Raw genomic sequence first — 19,624 nt, 5'->3', positions numbered from 1 at the left:
ATCCCCCGGGGGACCCTGTTACTGCGAAAGTCCTTCTCTCTGGTCACACACTCCCAGGGGTTAACCGCCCCCTGAAACCGTCTCTCTCTGAATCTTCAGCACGCCTGGTCTCTGTCAATCCCCCTTTGTTTTACTGCTCCCCAGTCACTTACTGCAGGAAGCGCCGTTCACGGGGTGCAGTACATCCCACCGCTGCCACCAGTTGTCACGGAGTGTGGGGGAGTCCAGGCCCTGCACCCCTCTTCCTGGGATTCACTGAGACTCTCAGCCAGCCAGTAAAACAGAAGATTTATTGGACAATAGGAACACAGTCCAAAACAGAGCTTGTGGGTACAACCAGGACCCCTCAGTCAAGTCCTTCTGGGGGGCAGGGAGCTTAGACCCCAGCCCTGGGGTTCCCTGTGTTCCTCCACCCAGCCCCAAACTGAAACTAAACCCCTCCAGCAGGCTCCTTCTGTCCAGTTCCCCGGGCAGAGGTGTCACCTCCTCCCGCCCCCTCCCGGCTCAGGTGACAGGCTCTCAGGTCTCCCAATCCCAGTGAAACTCCCCTGCCACATTCCCAGGTCAACACTCCCGCCGCCCTGCTGCCTCACACTGGGCAGATCCTGTCCAGGCAGGGCGACGGGGGTGGTAGCGTCCAGGATGCTGGGCAGGGGCCAGGGACTTTCCAACCAGCTCTGCCGAGGAGCCTGGGGCTTGGTGCCATCAGTAGCACAGGCATTGGGTGGCAGGTGCGTGGGCAGCATGGGGCAGAGGTGAGGGCATTGGCGAGGGTCACATCCACATCAGATTTCTCGCTCTCCCATCTGCTCCATTTCCCTGGGCCTAGGCGCCCCGATGCCACGGCAGCTCCAGCACATGGCAGGCTTGACGTGCAGCTGAGCCCCCATTTCCAGCCTTCTGGCTCCAGCCCCGTGGAGGGGGAGCAAGTCTCTGTCCCCAGTGAGGTCCCCACGACCGGGTACTGCCTCTCCTTGGCGGCAGGGGCTGGAATGGACATGTGCTGGCAGGGCCCCCCCGGTCCCTCCCCCAGGCAGGGCCCAGCTCCTCTCCGGGCTCTGCCTCCGTTTCCCTCAGGCAGGGAAGAGATGACTCTGTTTGGAAGGAATTTTCCTGCGGTTTCCTCTGCTGCCTGCCCCACACTTCCCAGCCAGGCTTAACCCTTCCAGCGCTGGCCAGGAGCCACTCGAGCATTGCAGGGGCTGGGCCGGGAAGGGCCATGGTGCACACCAAGCCCTTGTGCTGCACGGGGCAGGGAACTGCTCCTGGCCCCGGGGCTGGCAGGGAGCTCGGCCAGGGCCGCGCTGCCCCCCGCAGTGAAGCAGCCCAGCTGAAAGCGGAGGAAGGGCTTGCGGGGGCGCTTAGCACCAGCCACAGGGTGTCCCTATGTGCTCCCTGCCCCTTGCGGCAGAGAGCAGCGCTCGGCCTAGCCCCATGGAGCTGTACACACCTGCACATGTGGGAAACGGGAGGCGTGTGCGTGTACACAGGACATGTGGGCAGGACCAGCTAGGGGGTGCAGGCAGCTGCCTACAGGCCTGTGTTGATATGGGCAAAGGCGGGGGAGGCATGTGAGTGGTGGGGGTATACAGATGTATACCCAAGTATACAGCACGTCTGCACTGGGTGGGTTGCTGGCCCGGCACCCTTGGCTCTTTCCCATTCACATGACCGGCTTTTCCTTCCTCTGGGCTCAGCTCCCCCCTCTGGGCTGTCTCTGAGAGCCCGGTTGTGCGGCTGTGAGCGGGCTGTGAGCTGGGGGAGCCCAAGTTGGCAGAGCGTCCCCACCCGTCTCCTCCTGGTGCCCCGCTTGCAGTGGCTGGCTCTTGTGCTCCCTGGCCGCATGCCTGGGGCTGCAGTGCAAAGGGGGACGCAAGGGGGTTGCTGACATATCAGCAGGCTCCTCCCTGGGGCAGCAGCTTGCCCAGGCTGGGCCTTTGGGCTGTCCGCTGCCTGGCGATGGCTGCAGGGTGGAAGTCAGTGAGCCAGGGCACTGCCAGCTGGGTGCTCCGTGCCAGGGCAGGCAAGGCGGATCCCACGCAGCCCTCCTCTCCATGGGCTGCCAGCGCAGGCTGACGGGGGCAGGGAGGCCCTCGGTGGAGGGTGGTTTACTAACCACTGAGGTCCCAGCCCTGCTCTGTGCAGATGGCTCAGGCTTCTCCTGGTCCCCATCAGGGGACTCTCCTGCCTGCTCTTGGCCAGACCCCATGCTGCAGCCTGTCTCCAGCAGAGAAAAATCATTGTGCACCTTAGCGAGCCGTGCGTTAACCCCTCGGCACCCAGGCTACGCCCAGCGAGCAGCAGGTGGTGCCCCTACACACTGCCCCACACAGCCGCCAGGTCCCTGCAGTGGGAAGGCCCCGAAAGGCAGTGAGGCTGGGCAGGCCAGGGGAGCGACGGCTCTGCCCTGGGGCACTCTCTGGATGGCACAAGGTGCCTGGCTGAACGATGCCTTTCTCCAGTCCTCCTTGTCCCAGAGCATGAGCCTGGGTGCGGGGTCCCCCACTGTCCCACGTGGCCAGGGCAGGCATAATGGGCCATGAGCCAGCAGCTCCCACCATGGGCCAGGGAGGGGCCGCGCTGAAGGGAAGATCAGAACCACCCACTCGGAGCCACCCCTCACAGCCAGCTTTGGGCCCAGCTCCCTCCAGCCCCAGCTCTGCGAGGAGAAGCCAACGCACTGGGCTGCCTTTGCCGCCAGCTGCCTGTGCCCTGCAGCCAGAGCCCCTGGGTGGGGGTGGGTTGGGCAGCGTGAGCCCCGCGGCAGGGCTGGTTCCCAGCCGGGGCTCTGGAGCCGGTAGCAGCTCTTTGGGGATGCAGGAGGGGCTCGGGCCAGTTTCTGGGAGCATAAGCCAGGCCCCCATGCTGCCCGCTCTGCTCCCAGGGGTGCAGGGAGGGGCAAGGCAGTTGGCCGGGTCCCTGGGCAGGGGAGAGTGAGAATTCAGGGGAATTCACCAGCTCATCTCCATCCTCAAGTCGGGATGGCTAGAAGCTGTGCTCGAGGCAGCTGGGAGCAGGCCGGGGCAGTCCCTGGCTGTGCTCTGCCTGGCTTGGACTCTAGAAGGGTGTGGGGCCATGGGGCTGAGCAGGGCCCAAGCACAGAGCCATGCTGCACAGGGGCTGCCCTGGGAGCCGAGACCCAGAGACCTGCCCTGGGGCCCAAGGAGACCCCTCTTGGGCTGGCTTCTGAGGCCTGACCCTCACGCTTCCCAGGAACTCCACTCCCATCCTGGCTCAGCACGGAGGGGTCGTTACTGTACAAACGACAGGGGAGCAGCTCAGGCTCCAGCACAGGGGTGGTGTCACGGGGCGCGCTCGCTCCACGGCACCTCCTGTTGGTCGCCTCAGGGAATTAGCATCCAGCCTCCGGAGCGCCTCCTTCAGGCCAGTGCCTCGCCACCCCTGGCCCCCATGTCCCTCGCAGATCCCGGTGCCCTGGTCTTGGGTGCTGCCCCCTGGCAGTACCCCCACTGTTCTAGGTCTCCCCCTCCCAGGGGAACCCCCACCCACTATCCCCACCTCGCCTCAGTCTTCGGCTACTGCCAGTCACCGACTAGCCCCACTCCCTGGGGCAGACTGCAGGATACGCTCCTCATCACAGGCGAGGGAGTTTGGACCTGCTGCCCCTGCAACCTCCATACCTAATAGGCCGTCCTGGGCCCGAGCTCCCTGGGCCTTCCCTAGGCCTGCTCCCAGTCTGGGCACTTTCTCAGCCCTTGCAGCCAGGTCACTGTCTCACCAAGCTAGAGAGAGACTCTACTGGAACTTCTGGCTCAAAGCCTTTCTAGAGCCAGCTGGGCCCTGACTGGGGCGTGGCCCCCAGCTGCTGCCACTCCCCCCATCAGCCGGGAGCTCCCTTGCCCTGCCCCAGCCGGGCTTTTCCAACCCCTTCAGGGTTGGAGTGGGTGCTTACCCCACTGCAGGTGGGTACCGGGCTTAGCACCCAGCCAGCATTACCCAGCAAGCTCTGCCCTTATCACAGCCTATTGCGCGGGTGAGCGCACCTTGGCGCTGGCGTGGGTCCGCTGCAGTCCCCAGGCCCTGCCCAGGGGACTGCGGCCACACACTGCCCTGGCAGACGTACTCTGCACCTCAGCCGTGCATTCCCCAGCTGCCGTGGGCATTGCTCCCTTGTTTGCAGTACGGGGCTCCCTGGGTGGCTCATTGCTGTGGGGGGCGGTGTATGGGGCAGGGCTGCTGGCTCATTGTTGTGGGGCGGTGTGTGGGGATGGCATGTGGGGCGGGGCTGGTGGCGCATTGCCGTGGGGTGGCGTGCGGGGCGGGGCTGCTGGCTCATTGTTGTGGGGGCAGGGGCTGGTGACTCATTGCTGTGCGGGATGGCATGGGGGTTGGGGCTGGTGGCGCGTTGCTGTGGGGTGGCGTGTGGGGCGGGGCTGCTGGGGAGTTCTGCAGGGGGTCGGTGCTAATGCCAGCAACATGTCCTGGCAGTGCCCGCTGCAGCGTCTGGGTAAGTGTGTGTGTGCGCCGGGCGAATGACACGCTCCAGTGCCCTCTGTCTTGGGAGAACCCCATGGACCAGAACCGCAGATGGGTCAGGACATGGGGGGCTCCCTCCTGATGGGCAGCTGCCTCACGGTGTCACCGCAGGCTGGGACAGGGCAGCCGGTACTGGCTGGGGCTCGGTCCCTCCCGGCTCGCCCCAGCCTCTCCCGCGGCTCCCCGTGCGGCCTGGCTCTGCCCGCAGCCCTGGTGCCCAGCACTGCCCTCCCTGCTGCGGCCTGGCTCCCAACGTGGCCGTGAGCGAGCTGGGGCGAAGGCCTAGGCTGCCTCGCTCTCCCCCAGCCAGCATCTGCCCTCCTGGGGAGCTGCTTGGCGTGAGGCCGGTCCCAGGCCTGGGCCGTGGCCCCTCTGCCCTGTGTTGCTGGACCTGGGGGCTCCTCTGGGCGCTGGCTCTGCTGCGCTGCCAGCCCCTGCTCCCTACGACAGGTGCAGGTTTGTGCTCCCTCCAGCGCTCGCCATCCCCTGCCGGGAGCTGGCTGCAGCCCAGCACTGGCCCTGAGGCTGCTTGGCCGCCCGCCCTGGCTGCAGCCTCCTTTCATGGCTCCCCTGGGGTTTCCATGAGCCCAGCAGGGCCCGTGGGATCAGTCACTGTCCTTGTTTCCATGATTATTGTTTATGCAGGAGGATAGTTCCACACCAGGGGACCAGAAATGCCTTATTCAGCTAGGGGCCAAATGCTCTCGTGGCTCGAAACCCGCTGGAAAAGCCTAAGTAACCAGGCAGTGAGTGAGACTACCCCAGAGCGCAACAAACCCTTCTCGCCTGTGACCGAGGTACGGCCAAAGCGGCTAACCCAGGGATGCTGCGCCCCTCTTGGGGGGCTCCAGCAGGCTCTGGCACATGGAGCTGTCACGGAGTGTGGGGGAGTCCAGGCCCTGCACCCCCCTTCCTGGGATTCACTGTGACTCTCAGCCAGCCAGTAAAACAGAAAGTTTATTGGACAACAGGAACACAGTCCAAAACAGAGCTTGTGGGTACACCCAGGACCCCTCAGTCAAGTCCTTCTGGGGGAGCAGGGAGCTTAGACCCCAGCCCTGGGGTTCCCTGCGTTCCTCCACCCAGCCCCAAATTGAAACTAAACTCCCCCAGCTGGTTCTCTCCTGCAGCCTGTCTTCACATTCCCGGGCAGAGGTGTCACCTCCCCCGCCCCCTCCTGGCTCAGGTGACAGGCTCTCAGGTCTCCCATCCCCAGGGCACATTCCCAGGTCAACACTCCCCCTCCCTGCTGCCTCACATCCTCACATGAGCAAAGGACCCTTTCAGCGTTTGCTTCATCTGGCCCCTGCTGTAGCCGAGGGCCGATAATTGGTAATGACCCACTTGTTTGTTACAGGGTATGAGAAAGGAGTTCCTTATGGAGCCAACTCCTGACCGCACCTGTGGTTTAGTTCTGTTACGTCAGCCCACAGCTCAGCCAGCAGTGACATTTCACTGGGCCACTCCACAGGTAACACAGTAACTCGGTGTGCTCACGAGCTCATCCCGTTCGGTCGTGTGCTTTGGGCCCGTTCCTCGCCATAACGTGGCCTGTATTCTTCCAGCCCTCCTCGCTGGGCTCCAGGGGCTTGTGACCAGAGTCCCGGTGACTGGGCTCTTTGATATCAGCTGTCGGGCTCCCGGGGTGGGGCACGGGCCTGTATCCTGGCCTCTGGGGCACCTTTGGCATTGGCCTCTTGGTTCTCGGATGTGAACAGCTGTGACGAAGCGGGACTGTTCTTAATGTTTCCTCTGAATAGTGTGGGGGTGCCTCAGTTTCCCCTCTGCAGTTCTTAAGTATCTAGGTGGTGGGGTAAGGGTGTATGATCACTGCAGAGCCCTAGAGGGCAGGTGTGTGCAGGGGTCTGGACACAGGGAATGGCCGACACCCTGTTTCCTGGCAACTGATGGCCTGGGCCCTTCCCCCCTGCAAGGTGAGAGCTAAAGGGTTGGAGAACAAAGGAATCAGGTGCCCTCCTGGCCGGGGACAGGGACAAAGCCCAGAGGAGGAGGGGCTGGAGGGAGTTTCAGTTTGGGGCTGGCTGGGGTTATGGAGTGAAGTGCAGACGGGGTTGTCTGGCTCACTGCCCCTCAAAATGGACCCGGCTGAGGGGTCCTGTTCTCTGCACCTACAAGCTCTGTGTTAGACCATGTTCCTGTCGTCTAATAAACCTTCTGTTTTCCTGGCTGGCTGAGAGTCACATCTGCCTGCGGAGTTGGGGGGCAGGACCCTCTGGCTTCCCCAGGACCCTGCCTGAGTGGACTGGCTGTGGGAAGCGCACGGAGGGGCAGAGGATGCTGAAGGCTCTGAGGTCAGAACCAGGAAGGTGGAGCCGGGTGAGCTGTGTGTCCTGCAGACAGGCTGCTCCCAGAGAGGAGACTTCCCCAGAGTCCTGCCTGGCTTCGTAGGGAGCCGTTCCAGAGCATCGCCCGGGGACTCCGTGACAACAGCCCAGTGAAATCCCCTGGCGCAGGTGGCTGGGGCTGGGCCCGGGGCAGCAGAGGTGGAGGGTATGTTGTTAAATCCATCCAGGCAGCGGCTCTGGCTGGGTTCTGGGTTCTGCCCCAAGGCCCAGGAGAGCTGGAATCACTTTAAAGTGCCTGAAACAGCGAGCTGAGCGGACCTGGAAAGGCCTCTTGTCCTCCAGTGCCGTACCCTCCTTGGTGGTGGCGTCGCGTCGGCCCGGCCTGACTGTGCAGGGGCAGGGTCTTTGCGGCGGGAATACAGGCCTGGTTGCAGGGCCCATTAGACAGTCCCATGGAGCAGTGCGGGGCATGCCTGGGGAGAGGGGGTCCATGTGGGATTCTGTGAGCAGCCAACCGCGCCCGGTGCAGTTGGGGATCCCCAGCTGGTCGCTAATCTCCGGGAACTACCTGTGCCAAGGTCATCCACACTGGCACAAAGAGCTGTGGCTGGAGTCTGAGGCAGTGGGGTGGGGGAGGGATTCGCTCCCACAGCCATTTCACACTAGACCTGGGGTCGCAAGATACAGATCCTGGCACAGCCCAGTCCCCCTGGCCTGGCTCCCAACCAAGCCTGGTTCCCAACTGACCCCAGTTCCCACGGTTCTTGCTCCTCTCGGATCCCAGCTCCGTACAGCTCCTGTGGTCTCCAGCCCGGGTGGCACGCTGCACTGGGTGCACGAGCGTGAGCCACGTGTCTCGGCTGCGGTGGAGGGTGAGCACTGCTCTGCACGGGCCAGGCAACAGCCCAGCAGCCTTCGGGATGGACGGGCCGGGATCCCTCGTAACCGCCCTGGCTCCCACGTGCCGCGGGGGGTGTGGGACATGCCATGTGCACAGAGCTCCGCTGACGCCTTCCGCTGGCGGCCGGGGGCTTGTTGCTCCAAGGGGTTTCTCCGGCACAGGGCCGTACGTTTCCAGAAAGCACCCGGCACTGCCAGGAATGGGGTGAGGGCCGGCTGGGCCAGCAGGGACTGGGAACTCGCTGAGGCTGGATCGGTGACTGGCGCTGGGGCGGGGCCCATGGCCTGGGATGTAGCAACAGTGTGGGGAGCTATGGCCTCTTCTCTGATGTGTCCAGCATGGCTGGCTGCTGCGGAGCCAGGGCCGGGGCTCCCTGGGCCAGGCCTAGCAGGCTGCGGCCTGGTCCCTGGCACTGTGTGTGGGGCCGGGGAGCAGCTCCTCGCTCGCGTCGCCTGCCAGAGGTGGCGTCGGCTCCGGGGGCTCCGGGGAGCAGCAGGGGGGAGGCACCGTCCATGGGCAGGGGGACTCCAGCACCACAATGTCTGTGGGCAGAATCCGATGTCCAGCCTCCAGCTCGGGCCCCAGCTCAGCAACGTGGGCACTCCTCAGGCCCTGGAGCCGGCGCATGGCACGTCCCTTGCTGCAGGGCCTGCCAGCCACGCCAGGCCTGCTCACGCTGTGAGGTTCCCCAGGGCAGTGCCCTGTTGGCAGCCGTGCCTGGTGGTGGCTGGCCAGCAGTGCAAGGGTTAAGGTGGTGAGTGTGGTTCAGGTCCGGTTACTTCCCCTGGAGCATCGGGAGGAAACTTTCTTTTGCTGCTGGTTTGGGGCCAGCCGAGGGGAGGCGGAGGCAGATTCCGCAGCCCTGTGGCTCCACATCCCTGCTCAGGGGCTGGGACTGGCGGCAGCAGCCCCTGCGGAGTCCGGAGCTCGCACCCTGGGGATGAAGCCACAAAGGTGAGTGGGAGCCTCCTGCTCTGGCTGGGTTTGCTGCATCCCCAGCACCCCACCGACACCCTGCACCCCCCCTATGCACACCCCACTGACACCCTGCACCCCCCAAAATCCATCTCCCCTGCACACCCCTGTGCACACCCCACCGACACCCTGCACGCCCCCCACAATCCATCTCCCCTGCACACCCCACCGACACCTTGCACGCCCCCCACAATCCATCTCCCCTGCACACAACACCGACACCCTGCACGCCACCCACAATCCATCTCCCCTGCACACCCCACCTACACCCTGCACACCCCCCCAATCCATCTCCCCTGCACACCCCACCTACACCCTGCACGCCCCCCACAATCCATCTCCTCTGCACACCCCACCGACACCCTGCACGCCCCCTATGCACACCCCACTGACACCCTGCACCCCCCCACAATCCATCTCCCCTGCACACCCCCTGTGCACACCCCACCGACACCCTGCACCCCCCAAAATCCATCTCCCCTGCACACCCCTGTGCACACCCCACCGACACCCTGCACGCCCCCCACAATCCATCTCCCCTGCACACCCCACCTACACCCTGCACGCCCCGCACAATCCATCTCCCCTGCACACCCCACCTACACCCTGCACGCCCCACAATCCATCTCCCCTGCACACCCCCTGTGCACACCCCACCGACACCCTGCACCCCCCAAAATCCATCTCCCCTGCACACCCCTGTGCACACCCCACCGACACCCTGCACGCCCCCCACAATCCATCTCCTCTGCACACCCCACCTACACCCTGCATGCCCCCCCAATCCATCTCCCCTGCACACCCCACCTACACCCTGCACGCCCCTCCAATCCATCTCCCCTGCACACCCCACCTACACCCTGCACGCCCCCCACAATCCATCTCCCCTGCACACCCCACCTACACCCTGCACGCCCCCCACAATCCATCTCCTCTGCACACCCCACCGACACCCTGCACGCCCCCTATGCACACCCCACTGACACCCTGCACCCCCCACAATCCATCTCCCCTGCACACCCCCTGTGCACACCCCACCGACACCCTGCACCCCCCAAAATCCATCTCCCCTGCACACCCCTGTGCACACCCCACCGACACCCTGCACGCCCCCCACAATCCATCTCCTCTGCACACCCCACCTACACCCTGCACACCCCCCACAATCCATCTCCTCTGCACACCCCACCTACACCCTGCACACCCCCCACAATCCATCTCCTCTGCACACCCCACCTACACCCTGCACGCCCCCCACAATCCATCTCCTCTGCACACCCCACCGACACCCTGCATGCCCCCTATGCACACCCCACTGACACCCTGCACCCCCCACAATCCATCTCCCCTGCACACCCCCTGTGCACACCCCACCGACACCCTGCACCCCCCAAAATCCATCTCCCCTGCACACCCCTGTGCACACCCCACCGACACCCTGCACGCCCCCCACAATCCATCTCCCCTGCACACCCCACCTACACCCTGCACGCCCCGCACAATCCATCTCCCCTGCACACCCCACCTACACCCTGCACGCCCCACAATCCATCTCCCCTGCACACCCCCTGTGCACACCCCACCGACACCCTGCACCCCCCAAAATCCATCTCCCCTGCACACCCCACCTACACCCTGCACGCCCCCCACAATCCATCTCCCCTGCACACCCCACCTACACCCTGCACGCCCCGCACAATCCATCTCCCCTGCACACCCCACCTACACCCTGCACGCCCCCCACAATCCATCTCCCCTGCACACCCCACCTACACCCTGCACGCCCTCCTACACACACACCATGCACCCTGCGCAGCCTGTAAATTCCCTACACTCTCCATACACCCTCTTACACACACATCGTATCCCCTGCACAGCCCGTACACCCTGTACACACACCTCTACACACACCGTACACCCCCTTACCTGCATCTCCCATACACCCTTACACGCACCATATACTCTGTGCACACACCCTGTACATCCCCATGCACACCCCTACACACCCATAGGCTCCTTACACACACACCCCCGCCCTGGCATATCCCCTACAGACATACATCCTGCATACCCTGTACATACCTCCTTCACACACACCATACACTTTGCACACCCCATATGCCCCCTTACATCCCTACACACATGCCCCCCACCACACATACATTCTGTTACACACAGCCACACACCATATACCCCACATATTCCATACCTTCCTCTATACCCTACCTACCCCCCCATGCCCTGCGCACCCCATACACACACAGCCCCACACCATAACCCCACACAGTCCTACACACACATGCACCTTGTACACCCCCTACAGCCTGGACACATGCTTACACCCCATCCACCCTACCCACCTCCCCCACATACGCTCTCCCTACACACATACAGCCTACACAACCCAGTCTCTTCCCCTTCTAACCCCTGCACACACTTGTTTTCACCTAGCATGACCAAGTACCTTCTCCCTTTGAAAGGCTGGAGTAAATTAGGGTCAAGTGTTTGGGGCTGATGGGGGGTGGGTGTCACGGAGTCCCCGGACGATGCTCTGGAACTGCTCCCCATGAAGCCAGTCAGGACTCTGGGGAAGTCTCCTCTCTGGGAGCAGCCTGTCTGCAGGACACACAGCTCACCCGGCTCCACCTTCCTGGGTCTGACCTTGGAGCATTCAGCCTCCTCTGCCCCTCCGTGCGCTTCCCACAGCCAGTCCGCCCAGGCGGGGTCCTGGGGAAGCTAAAGGGTCCTGCCCCCCAACTCCGCAGGCAGATGTGACTCTCAGCCAGCCAGTAAAACAGAAGGTTTATTAGACGACAGGAACATGGTCTAACACAGAGCTTGTAGGTGCAGAGAACAGGATCCCTCAGCCGGGTCCATTTTGGGGGACGGTGAGCCAGACAACCCCGTCTGCCCTTCACTCCATGTCCCCAGCCAGCCCCAAACTGAAACTCCCTCCAGCCCCTCCTCCTCTGGGCTTTGTTCCTTTCCCGGGCCAGGAGGGCACCTGATTCCTTTGTTCTCCAACCCTTTAGCTCTCACCTTGCAGGGGGGAAGGGCCCAGGCCATCAGTTGCCAGGAAACAGGGTGTCGGCCATTCTCTGTGTCCAGACCCCTGCACACACCTGCCCTCTAGGGCTCTGTGACAATCATACACCCTTATCCCACCCCCTAGATACTTAAGAACTGCATGGGGGAAACTGAGGCACCCCCAAGCTATTCAGAGGAAGCCTTAAGAACAGTCCCGCTTCGTCACAGGGGGGCAACCCCCAAACAACAAGTGATCTGTGGGTGTGGAGGTGTCCTTGCCCCTGACACAGACCACAGGATTGGGCTTTTCCCTGCACTTTGGCAACACTTGTTGAATTCATCCTGCCGGTAAAGTTTCTTTGAATGGAACTGAACTGACTGGGTGTGCATGGGGGAAGTGGGGAGTGTGTGCATATGGCTATGGGGTATGTGACCTGGGTTGCTGTGCATGGGGCACATGGCAGTGAGTCCATGGCATGCATGGATTGTAGGGCAGCATGTGCACAGTGGTGAGGTGTGTGTGTCGGGTGTGTGTGTGAGGCGGGGTGGATGGGGTGTGATGGGGGAAGGGAGAGTGTGTGTGACATTGGGGGTATGGCGCAGTGGAGACATGTGCGGGGTGGGCAGCGAGGGTGTGTGTGACAGAGGGGTGGGGATTATTCTGTGTGAACAAGTTGTGGGAGGTATTTATGTGTGTTAGCTGGCTGGGAGGGCTGGGGGTGGTGTGAGCTGAGGGGGGTGGGGGGCTGGCCTGGCTGTGCGAGCTGGGAGAGTGTGGGGGGCTGGCCTGGCTGTGCGAGCTGGGAGAGTGTGGGGGGTTGGCCTGGGTGTGCGAGCTGGGGGGTGAGCCTGTGGGTCCCCACCCTTCCCAGCCCCAGAAATCGACTCCAGAGATAGCTCTGGCCAGGGTCATTTGCAGCCTAACCTTGCTTCTGTCCCCCCAGCTAATCTCTGGCGTGAGCTCCACGCCTGCAGAAACATCTGAGGCTGGTTCCCGGGCTGGGGGTTCTGGGGCAGCGGCAGGGGGGCAGAGAGCTGCTTCCCAGCTGGGGATGGGATCATGATATTTTGCTTTTGGAAACTGTCAGTATCTTTTGCCAAAGCAAATATTCTCCTGTCTGAACACATCCTTCCAGCCTGCGCCCAGCTCCTGGCGTGGGAACTGCTGCAGGCCCTTGAGTCCAGCCCGACTGCTGGGAACGGCCCCACTCCCCAGCTGTGCCAGGCAGGAGAGAGCCTGGCAGAGGGGAAGGCCATGGGTGTGGCTCCACCACGCAGCAAATAACCAGGGGAAGCTGGGAAGGTTCCCCCCCAGCGTTCACTGGCTCATTCGCAGAGCTGCCGTGTGCCCGAGCCAAGCTGCAGGCGGGGGGCGGCCCAGGAGGGCTGAGGCTGCATGGGTTTGCCATGTGCTGCAAGGTGCAGGGTTTGCTCCACAGGACATCTTCTCCCAAGTCCTGCTGGCTCTGCACTGAGGTCTGGCGCCACTTGCTCCCCCCTGCTGCCCTCTGCCCCACGCCAGCTGGGGCAGGTGGCAGCCCCAGGACCTCAGTGCACTCCCTGGGGTGGCTCCCAGCAGGGCCCAGAATGGGGGTGTGCCTCAGGCTGCCTAGCTTGAGAGGCCATGGCCCCATGCCCTGCACTGTCGTGCTGCTGTCCTAGAGCTCGGAGAGGGTCGCTAAGCGCCCCGGCTTCCCAGTGCAGAGCTGCCTCGCAGACACGCCTCACGTGACTTCCCAGCTCCTGCACCCGGGGGTCCGGCGCTTCAGGCTCACAACTCTGCAAGGACTCAGGATGTGGGGCACCAGGAACCCAGCAGTTCCTGCTGAGGAGATGGCTGTCCCGGCGTCCCCGGGCGATGATCTGGAACTGCTCCCTGCGAAGCCAGGCAGGACTCTGGGGAAGTCTCTCTGGGAGCAGACTGTCTGCAGGACGCACAGCTCACCCGGCTTCCCCCTTCCTGGGTCTGACCTCGGAGCATTCAGCATCCTCTGCCCCTCCGGGCGCTTCCCACAGCGAGTCCGCCCAGGCGGGGTCCTGGGGAAGCCAGAGGGTCCTGCCCCCCAACTCCACAGTCAGACGTGACTCTCAGCCAGCCAGTAACACAGAGGTTTGTTAGACGACAGGAACATGGTCTAAACCAGAGCTTGTAGGTGTAGAGAACAGGACCCCTCAGCCGGGTCCATTTTGGGGGGCAGTGAGCCAGACAACCCCGTCTGCACTTCACTCCATGTCCCCAGCCAGCCCCAAACTGAAAACTCTCCAGCCTCTCCTCTTGCCTTTGTCTCTTTCCCTCCCGGGCCAGGAGGCCACCTGATCTCTTTGTTCCCCAACACTTTCAGTCGGCACCTTTGCAGGGGAAGGGCCAGGCCATCAGTTGCCAGGAAACAGGGTGTCGGCCATTCTCTGTGTCCAGACCCCTGCACACACCTGCCCTCTAGGGCTCTGTGACAATCATACACCCTTATCCCATCACCTAGATACTTAAGAACTGCATAGGGGAAACTGAGGCACCCCCACACTATTCAGAGGAACCATTAAGAACAGTCCTGCTTCGTCACAGGGCCTGCACAGCAGCAACCACTCAAGGTCCTTCACCTACAGACCTGCCTAGGGTTGCTCTGGGCACCGCCCAGGGCCCCTGAGCCTGTGAGCATGTCCCTTGGCGTGGCTTCTCTCTGCCTAGCCCCCTGACTGGCACTGGCATGCGTGAAGTGAGAACGCACTTCCAGGAGCCCTTGTTCAGGTCCTCTGCAAGTTATTCGCTCCCCCATACGCTGATAAACTTTATTACATGATGGAGCAGATCATGGACTTTGGAAGCCTCACAGGTGGCTGGCAGAGCCTGCAACCACCCCAGCCTGTCTTGAGCGCTCCCACACCTGTCCAGCTCCACAGCAGCCTGCAGATGCTGTACCCCCAGGACCCCCACGTCAGGGCTCCCAGAGCAGGCAAGGGCTCCTGGTGTCGTGGTGGGTGACACTGGCCCGAGCCTGCCCCTCAGTGTGGGCAGGTGTGTGCACACAAATGCACACCAGCCAGGGAGGTGCACGCACTGACAGCCTGACAATGCATCGTGCTTTTCCTGGGCCTGCCCCGGCAGCACGAGGTACTTTGCAGGCAGCCAGGTGGTGGCCGCAGCACTGTGGAACCGCAGGGCTGGAAGGCCCCCGAGAAGTCACCAAGTACATCTCCCTGCGCTGAGGCTGGACCAAGTGCACCTAGACCAGCCCTGACGGGGGTTTGTCCAACCTGCTCTTCAAACCCTCCCCTGACGGGGATTCCACCACCGCCCTTGGCAGCCTGTTCCGGAGCTGAGCTACCTCTACAATTCGAAAGTTTTTCCTAATGTCCAACCTAAATCTCCCTGGCTGCAGATTAAGCCCATCGCTTCTGACCCTACCTTAGGGAACATGGAGAGCAAACGATCCCCGGCCTCTTTAGAGCAGCCCTTCACAGCTGTACAGGCTGTTCCTAGCTCCCCTCTCAGCTTCTTTTCTCAGGACGAAACAGGCCCAGGGTTTTAACCACTCCTCACAGGGCAGATTTTCCAAACCATGTGTCGTGTTCATTGCTCTCCTCTGGACTTGCTCCACTTTCTCCACATCTTCCCTAAAGCCTGGGACACAGCACTCCAACTGAGGCCTCACTAGTGCTGAGTAGAGTGGGCCAGTTACCTCCTGTGTCTTCTATATGACACTATGGAGGTGACTGTAAGCATGTCACATAGGGGAAACTGAGGCACAGAGAGGTTAATGGGACCCAGGGTCCCAGAACAAGCCAGACATGGGTCTAGAACCCCGGAGTTCCGATGCCCAGTCCTTCCTGCTTTATCCACTAGCACCCACTCCCCTCCCAGCATTGAGGATAGAACCCAGGAGTCCTGACTCCAGTCCCCTGCTCTAACCATTAGCACACATTTTCACATGTGGTGGGAGACCTGTGCTGGTCCTGTTGGAAGGAGACTGATCCTGCAGGTGCTGCGCACAGATGCCCTGTTCCCCATTAACTTCCTCTTGGAGCGGGTAGGGCAGGTGGGGGGTGGGGGTGGGGTGCTTGTCCCAGATGCTGCGAAGCTGCAGTGACCTTTGTGAGCCTCCCAGCCAATTAATACTTCATCCATTAACCCGAGGAGCGGAGAGCCCCCAGGGAGCGGGGGATAAAAGGCTGCTGTGAACCTGGCCCTGTGACTGCCCTGCCTCTCCCTCCCCAGCAGCGCACCATGGCAGCCGGCTTCTTCATCAGCAAGACCCTGGGCATCGTGAGCATCATCCTGGGCGTGGGCGCCGTGGCCACCATCATTGCCCTCTCCGTCGTGTACTCGCAGGAGAAGGAGAGAAATGCAGCGTCCCTGCCCAGCGTCACTTCCCCGCCGGCCAACGTGACCACCACCCCCGTGTCTACCACGGCCGGCCCTGCCAACCCCTGGGACAACTTCAGACTCCCCCAGTCCTTGGTCCCAGAGCACTACACCGTGACCCTGCAGCCCTTCCTGACCCCGAGCACCTCCAGCCTCTACATCTTCAAAGGGAACAGCACCGTGCGCTTCTCCTGCCAGAATGCCACCAACCTCATCCTGATCCACAGCAAGAAGCTCAACTACACGTTGCAGGGCACCTTCCTCGTCTCGCTGCAGGGGGTGAATGGCTCCAGCCCCCCGCCCATCACAAATACCTGGCTGGAGACCGAGACCCAGTATCTGGTGGTGCAGCTCCAGGGGCAGCTGGAGAAAGGCAAGAGCTATGAGCTCGTCAGCAGCTTCACGGGGGAGCTGGCCGATGACCTAGCTGGCTTCTACCGCAGCGAGTATGTGGAGGATGGAGAGACCAGGTATGGCCCCAGGGTGCCCCCACAGTAGGAAGTGGGCAGCCAGCTAGTGGGGGGCAAGGGAAGGGGCAAGACTGCAGCAGAATTTGGGGTGACCTGCAGCACGGGGGGTGTGCCAGCTGTCCAGGGTTCCCTAGGCACGGGGCTGGCTGCAGGCTCCGGGTCACTCGCTTCCCATTGTGATGATTCTGCAGGCTGCAGCTGAGGGGGTAGAATCAATGTAAATGCCTGAGGGGCAGGGTGTCCCCACGCCCCCCCAGTCCAGCTTCCCCCCATACGCTGCCACGGACCTGTGCCATGTCCAGGAGGAGAGCTGCAAGGTATTTCGGGGCTGGGCACCCCCATCCTGCAGACCGAGTATGCCAGCCTGACAGCAGCTGCTGGTGCCAGCTAAAGCCTGGTGAAATTTGGAAACAAAAATCCTACAAGCTGCAGCTGGCAGCCTGGGGCCCCAGGACTCCTCCCCCCACCATCCCTAATGTCACTGGGGGGAGCTCTTTGCGGTAGGGTCGCCTCTCCTGCTGTCTGTGCCCTTCCTCTCATCCCCCCTGGGCTGGGTCCTTCCTCCCCCCATTGCTCCCCCCTGGGCCCAGCCTGCCTGGCCAGGTCCTTCCTCCCCCCATTCCCTCTCCCCAGGCCCAGCCTGCCTGGCCGGGCACCTCCCACACATTGCTCCCCCAGCCCGGGTGCAGCCTGCCTAGCCGGGCTGTCTCTCCCTAGGTGGCTAACGCCCAGCCAACTTGACCGGGACTAACAGTGCTGGCCAGGCCCAGTGCAGGGCAGGCAGGGTCTGCAGCTGCCCCCGTGGCTCTGCCATTGCCCTTCAGGCCTGGCTCCCCTCCCCAGCCCGCAGCGCTGTGTGGTTCCAGGCTGCGGCTCTCCTGTGCAGACAGACCCCGCCGGGGGCTCTGAGCCGGCCCAGGTGTGAGCAGCTCCCTTGGGGCGCCAGCGGCAGGAGGTCAGGGGAGTCTGGGGCCTGCCTGCAGGACCCCCAAGCCATGGCTGCAGAGGGTGGCAGGGCTGGCTGGGCTGAGCGGGCTGCCTTTGATTGCAGGGTCGTGGCCACCACACAGATGCAGGCGCCCGACGCGCGGAAAGCCTTCCCCTGCTTCGACGAGCCCGCCATGAAGGCCAGATTCAAGGTCACGCTGATCCACAGCCCCAACCACAGGGCGCTGTCCAACATGCCTGTGGAGAGTGAGTGAGCCGGGGCTTAGGAACCGTGTGCCCTGCGCCAGCAGCCTCCGCCCTGCCTCCTGCCCCTCCCCAGGGCTGCGCCCCCTGGGCTTCCTCAGCCCCCCAAGGCTCCAGCAGGGCCCTGGGCTGAGTCTGCACCCCGGGACCCCTGGGGATGTTCCCTGGCTAGGCCGGGTCACTGGGCGAGATGGAGCCGCCGTGAGATCAGCCAAGCACTGAGCGCACCCAGGGCCCCAGAGCAGCTGGAGCCCCCGGGGGGCAGGGGGGAGCAGCCAGCAGAGAAGAGGAAGGGGCTGCTGGGGATGAACTCTCACGCAGGCTCAGCACCGGGCTGTCCACTGGCTCCCCTGAGCCTGATGCCCATATGCAGGCCCCAGTGAGAGCCCCTCCTTGCTCATCACAGGCTTGGGGCCGTTCTGCTCCGAGCTCGGCAGTGTGGTGGGGCAGAGGGACCGGAGCACTCATCCCCAGCAGTGGAGGGGTGAAGTGGGGTGTGGGGGGAGAAGCATGAGGGAAGCAAAGCAGGAAACCAAACTGGAGTCAGGGGGAGAGATCCCCTGGGGGTAGGGCAAGGAGAGGGCCATGCAAGGGGCCCACTCTCCAGCCATACCAGGGGACTGCAGCCCTGCTTCGGGGGCTGGAAGGGGCCTGGCCGCTGCGGAGTGAGCTACACGCCCGCTATGGGGGAGGAAGGGGCTCCCAGGAGAGACTGCGCCCTGCTCTGGGGTGGGGATGGAGGCACGTGAGCCTCGATGATGGAGCCGTGGCTCTTCTTTCAGGCTCCTGGCAGGAGACCATCGATGGCACCACCTGGAACGTCACTGAATTCCAGACCACCCCCAAGATGTCCACATACCTGCTGGCCTTCATCGTCAGCCAGTTCCAGGCAGTGGAGGACATGCAGGACAATGTGCTGGTAGGTTGCTGCATGGGGCGGGGGCGGCCTGGCTCGGCTGTGGGGTAGGGGAGCCTTGGCTGAGCCTCGAGTCTCCCCCTGCAGATCCGGATCTGGGGCCGTCCGAAGGCCATCACAGCGGGGCAAGGGGACTATGCACTCCGCGTGACCGGGCCCATCCTCAAGTTCTTCGAAAGGCATTACAACACGGCGTACCCACTGCCCAAGTCTGGTGAGTGCCCGGGCGACAAGCCAGCTGCTGTGCGCTCGGGGGTGTGTGTGCCAGGTTCTGCTGGGCTCTCCCGTGAGGATGGGGGGTTCTGGGCTCTCCCGTGGGGATGGGAAGGTGTCAAGCTGCCTGCAGGGACCCCAAGCGTGGGTACCAACCTCAGGGCAGGCTGGTAGGAACCAGGGCACAAACCCCAGGCTGGCAGGGAGTTCTGTACTTAGATTGCACCAGCCAGTTATCTAGTGTGAACCCCTCAGGCGCTGTGACAGCCTGAACATAGAGCCACGGATAGTCCCCTTGGGTGTGCCGATCCACCTCACCACCCAGGGGAGCTGCACTTTAGATGGCCCTGAAGCCAAGAATTACAGTAATATTACAGTAATATTCAGGACCAGTCACTTACCCCAGGGCAGCTGCACTTTAGATCTCACACCAAAGACTGCGCTTGTAGCCAATTCAATAATAAACTCCATATCGACATATTAATAGGAAAAAGAAACTGGAGAGTTCTTTTCAAGGTTAAAGCAGGTAAACATAGATACACCAATGAGTTACAATCTTAATTTTCAAAAGGTAATAGAAGCTTCTATAATGAGCAAGCTCTAGCTGGGCTTTAGGCCTAAGCAGCTGGGGATCCCTTGCTTATCCCTTATAAACCTTGCCCCCAAGCTGCACAGAGATCCAGTTCCTTCTTGTTGGTGGTTTTTAGTTCCCTTCTGTCTTGTTGTCTGAGCTGTGAACTCAGCGGATGGGAGAATCCACTTGCACGA

General features: G+C 62.6%; 1 protein-coding gene across 1 annotated transcript in view; it reads left to right on the top strand.

Moving 5' to 3' along the window:
- Positions 1–8,633: 8,633 nt before the first annotated feature.
- Positions 8,634–19,624, top strand: part of ANPEP (alanyl aminopeptidase, membrane) — a 42,519-nt gene continuing 31,528 nt past the window's right edge. The window contains exons 1-5 of the mRNA XM_077828182.1: positions 8,634–8,658; positions 15,920–16,536; positions 17,588–17,730; positions 18,510–18,646; positions 18,731–18,857. Of these exons, the coding sequence (XP_077684308.1) occupies positions 15,929–16,536; positions 17,588–17,730; positions 18,510–18,646; positions 18,731–18,857 (1,015 nt within the window). The 5' untranslated portion in view covers positions 8,634–8,658; positions 15,920–15,928. The remainder of the gene's footprint in view (positions 8,659–15,919; positions 16,537–17,587; positions 17,731–18,509; positions 18,647–18,730; positions 18,858–19,624) is intronic.

This window comes from Eretmochelys imbricata, chromosome 10 (genome assembly GCF_965152235.1).
Source record: "Eretmochelys imbricata isolate rEreImb1 chromosome 10, rEreImb1.hap1, whole genome shotgun sequence".
NCBI classification, from domain to species: domain Eukaryota; kingdom Metazoa; phylum Chordata; order Testudines; family Cheloniidae; genus Eretmochelys; species Eretmochelys imbricata.
Note: the sequence above shows the minus strand (reverse complement) of the source record. Positions and strands in the feature narration are given on the sequence as shown.